Source organism: Echinops telfairi, unplaced genomic scaffold (assembly GCF_000313985.2).
Source record: "Echinops telfairi isolate 266 unplaced genomic scaffold, ASM31398v2 ScPeMD7_25;HRSCAF=90, whole genome shotgun sequence".
In the NCBI taxonomy this organism is placed as follows: domain Eukaryota; kingdom Metazoa; phylum Chordata; class Mammalia; order Afrosoricida; family Tenrecidae; genus Echinops; species Echinops telfairi.
The window spans coordinates 2,754,084-2,756,109 of record NW_022103922.1 but is presented as its reverse complement, the minus strand read 5'-3'; the positions used below and the strand labels follow the sequence as shown (position 1 = coordinate 2,756,109).

The 2,026-nt window shown below is 65.4% G+C and overlaps 1 protein-coding gene across 1 annotated transcript in view; it reads right to left on the bottom strand.

The window, feature by feature from the left end:
- The window catches only part of VAV2 (vav guanine nucleotide exchange factor 2), a 124,338-nt gene that overhangs the window by 28,382 nt on the left and 93,930 nt on the right, over positions 1 to 2,026 (bottom strand). The window contains exons 11-14 of the mRNA XM_045289358.1: positions 1,917 to 2,017; positions 1,330 to 1,429; positions 704 to 799; positions 293 to 361 (exon numbers count right to left, since the gene is read on the bottom strand). Of these exons, the coding sequence (XP_045145293.1) occupies positions 293 to 361; positions 704 to 799; positions 1,330 to 1,429; positions 1,917 to 2,017 (366 nt within the window). The remainder of the gene's footprint in view (positions 1 to 292; positions 362 to 703; positions 800 to 1,329; positions 1,430 to 1,916; positions 2,018 to 2,026) is intronic.

Genomic DNA, 2,026 nt, shown 5'->3' with positions numbered 1-2,026 from the left:
GAGGTGGAGGCCCCCTTGCAGCAACCAGAGGTGGACAAGGACCGCTGGGGGGGCAGAGGGAGTCAGTCGGTGGGCGGGCAGAATCATCAGAGGGTAGCACAGCAGGGAGCCCCAGGCCAGGGAGCTCAGGACTGGGAGGCAGGTTGGGGTAGAAAACTTGGGGGGGAGCCTGTAGCCTGTCACCCCACCCAATGCCGGGATAATGGTGGTCAGGCACTGCCAGCCTCCTTGCTCAGAGATTCACAGACCACCGACGGTGGCCGCCCCTCCCTGCCTCAGTTCACCCGCCCACCTGCATGGCTTCCAGGGCTTCCTTGAGCTGCTGCCTCTCTGGCCGGTCAGTGGAATGCGCCAGAAGCTCCTGGCAGAGTGAAAGAGGGCGTCTGTTGGCCTCCATCCCCGGCCCAGAGCCATGTCCTTGGGCAAAGAGGGCCAGCCCCCGCAGACAGGAAGGGTCTGCGCTAGGGGTGCCCATCTTGTTGGGGAAGGGGTGCTGGAGCAGAGGAAGGGGCTGTCGCAACAGGTGCCGTGCGGAGCCCTTGTGGTCCTAGGTCCCTCCCTCCACGGCCACCACAGGGCTCAGAGACAAGCCTGGGCACAGGTGACACGGCCAGTCCCCCTGGACTGGGGACGGTCCCCTGTCTCAGCTCCAGGTACTGAGATGGCAGTGGTGTCATCCTTGCCCGCCGCCCGTCTCACCCACCTTCAGGAGCAGGTGGTACTTGAGCACTCTCTGCATGGGCACCACCAGCAGATCCTGCAGCTTGAACTTGCCCTCCTGGACCTTCAGCGTGCACTCCTGGGGCAGTCAGGATGGCGTGTGAGGGTGGCCCGGCCTAGCTTGATGACCTAACCCATGGGAGCCCCCAGGGAAGCCCACCCCTGCCTAGAAACCCTGCCTTGCCCTGGAAGTGATCCCCCCCTTGCCTGGAGCAGACCCAGACCCTGGGCTCAGGCTGCCAATGAATGAGGTATGTGCAGATCAGGGGGCGGGGGGCAGGCCTTGGGGTTCCCAATGCAGAAGCCCCTTGGCTTCCTCAGCCCTGGGCTTCTCGGGCTTCCCCCTCTGCCTCCCCTCCCCCCCAGCGGTCCTGGTGCCCACTGCAGCGGCGAGCTCCAGGGCAGCACCCTCAGTACTAGGTTGGGGTGAGCCTGTGGTCCCCTATTCCCTCTACCCCCAAGGGTCTCACTTATCCCATCCTGCCCGAGCCCTAGCCTGGGGCAGCACCTGTGCCTGCCCCTCCCCACCCCAAGGGGACCCTTACAGACAGCAGGTCCCCACCCCCGCCCACTGGGACCGAGAAAGAGTGGGTGAGGCCAGGCCCGCACCTCCACTTTCTGCCTGAAGTCCTCTCGGGCGGCCAGTAGCTGGTTGAGCGTGTTCTGCGCGTGTTCCATGTGGCTGCAGTACTCCCCGTAGATCAGGAGCCTGGGCGGGCACACACGCATGAACACACATGCACACAAGCTGGAGCTCCAAGCAGGCAGTCCGCCACGGTCGCCCATTTGTCAGGTGTGGTCCCCACCCTAAGACTCCACCCTAGGCCACTGCTCTGTCCGAGCCCCGAACCTGCTGAGCATGTGGGGCTTGGGCCTGTCTGTCTCAGGAAGACCGCACACGGCCCCTTTCCCTGTCCCAGCCCCACCCCACACCGGGCAGCCAGCCTGGCTCCCCTGGGAAGACTCGGGGTGACACACCTGCCCCAGGGAGGGCAGGCCCCACAGACCCTGAGATGAGCCGGGGACAGCAGGGCTGCTGGACCCAGCACCCACACACCCCAGCCTGAAGGTGGCTGCCCCTCTGCGGGCTTCAGACAGCGGGACAGACAGCAGAGCAGTGTCCCAGCACTAGGTCAGGAGGACCAAGACTCCCCACCCCCTGGGGCAGACCCCCCAGAGGCCAGCCCACCCCTGACCTCTCCTTGAAGTCCAGGAAGACCTTGGCCAGGGATCCGCCGCCTGCCATCATGGACAGGTCGATGGCCCGCAGGAAGCTGTGATGTACCTTGATCAGGTCCTGGGGGGC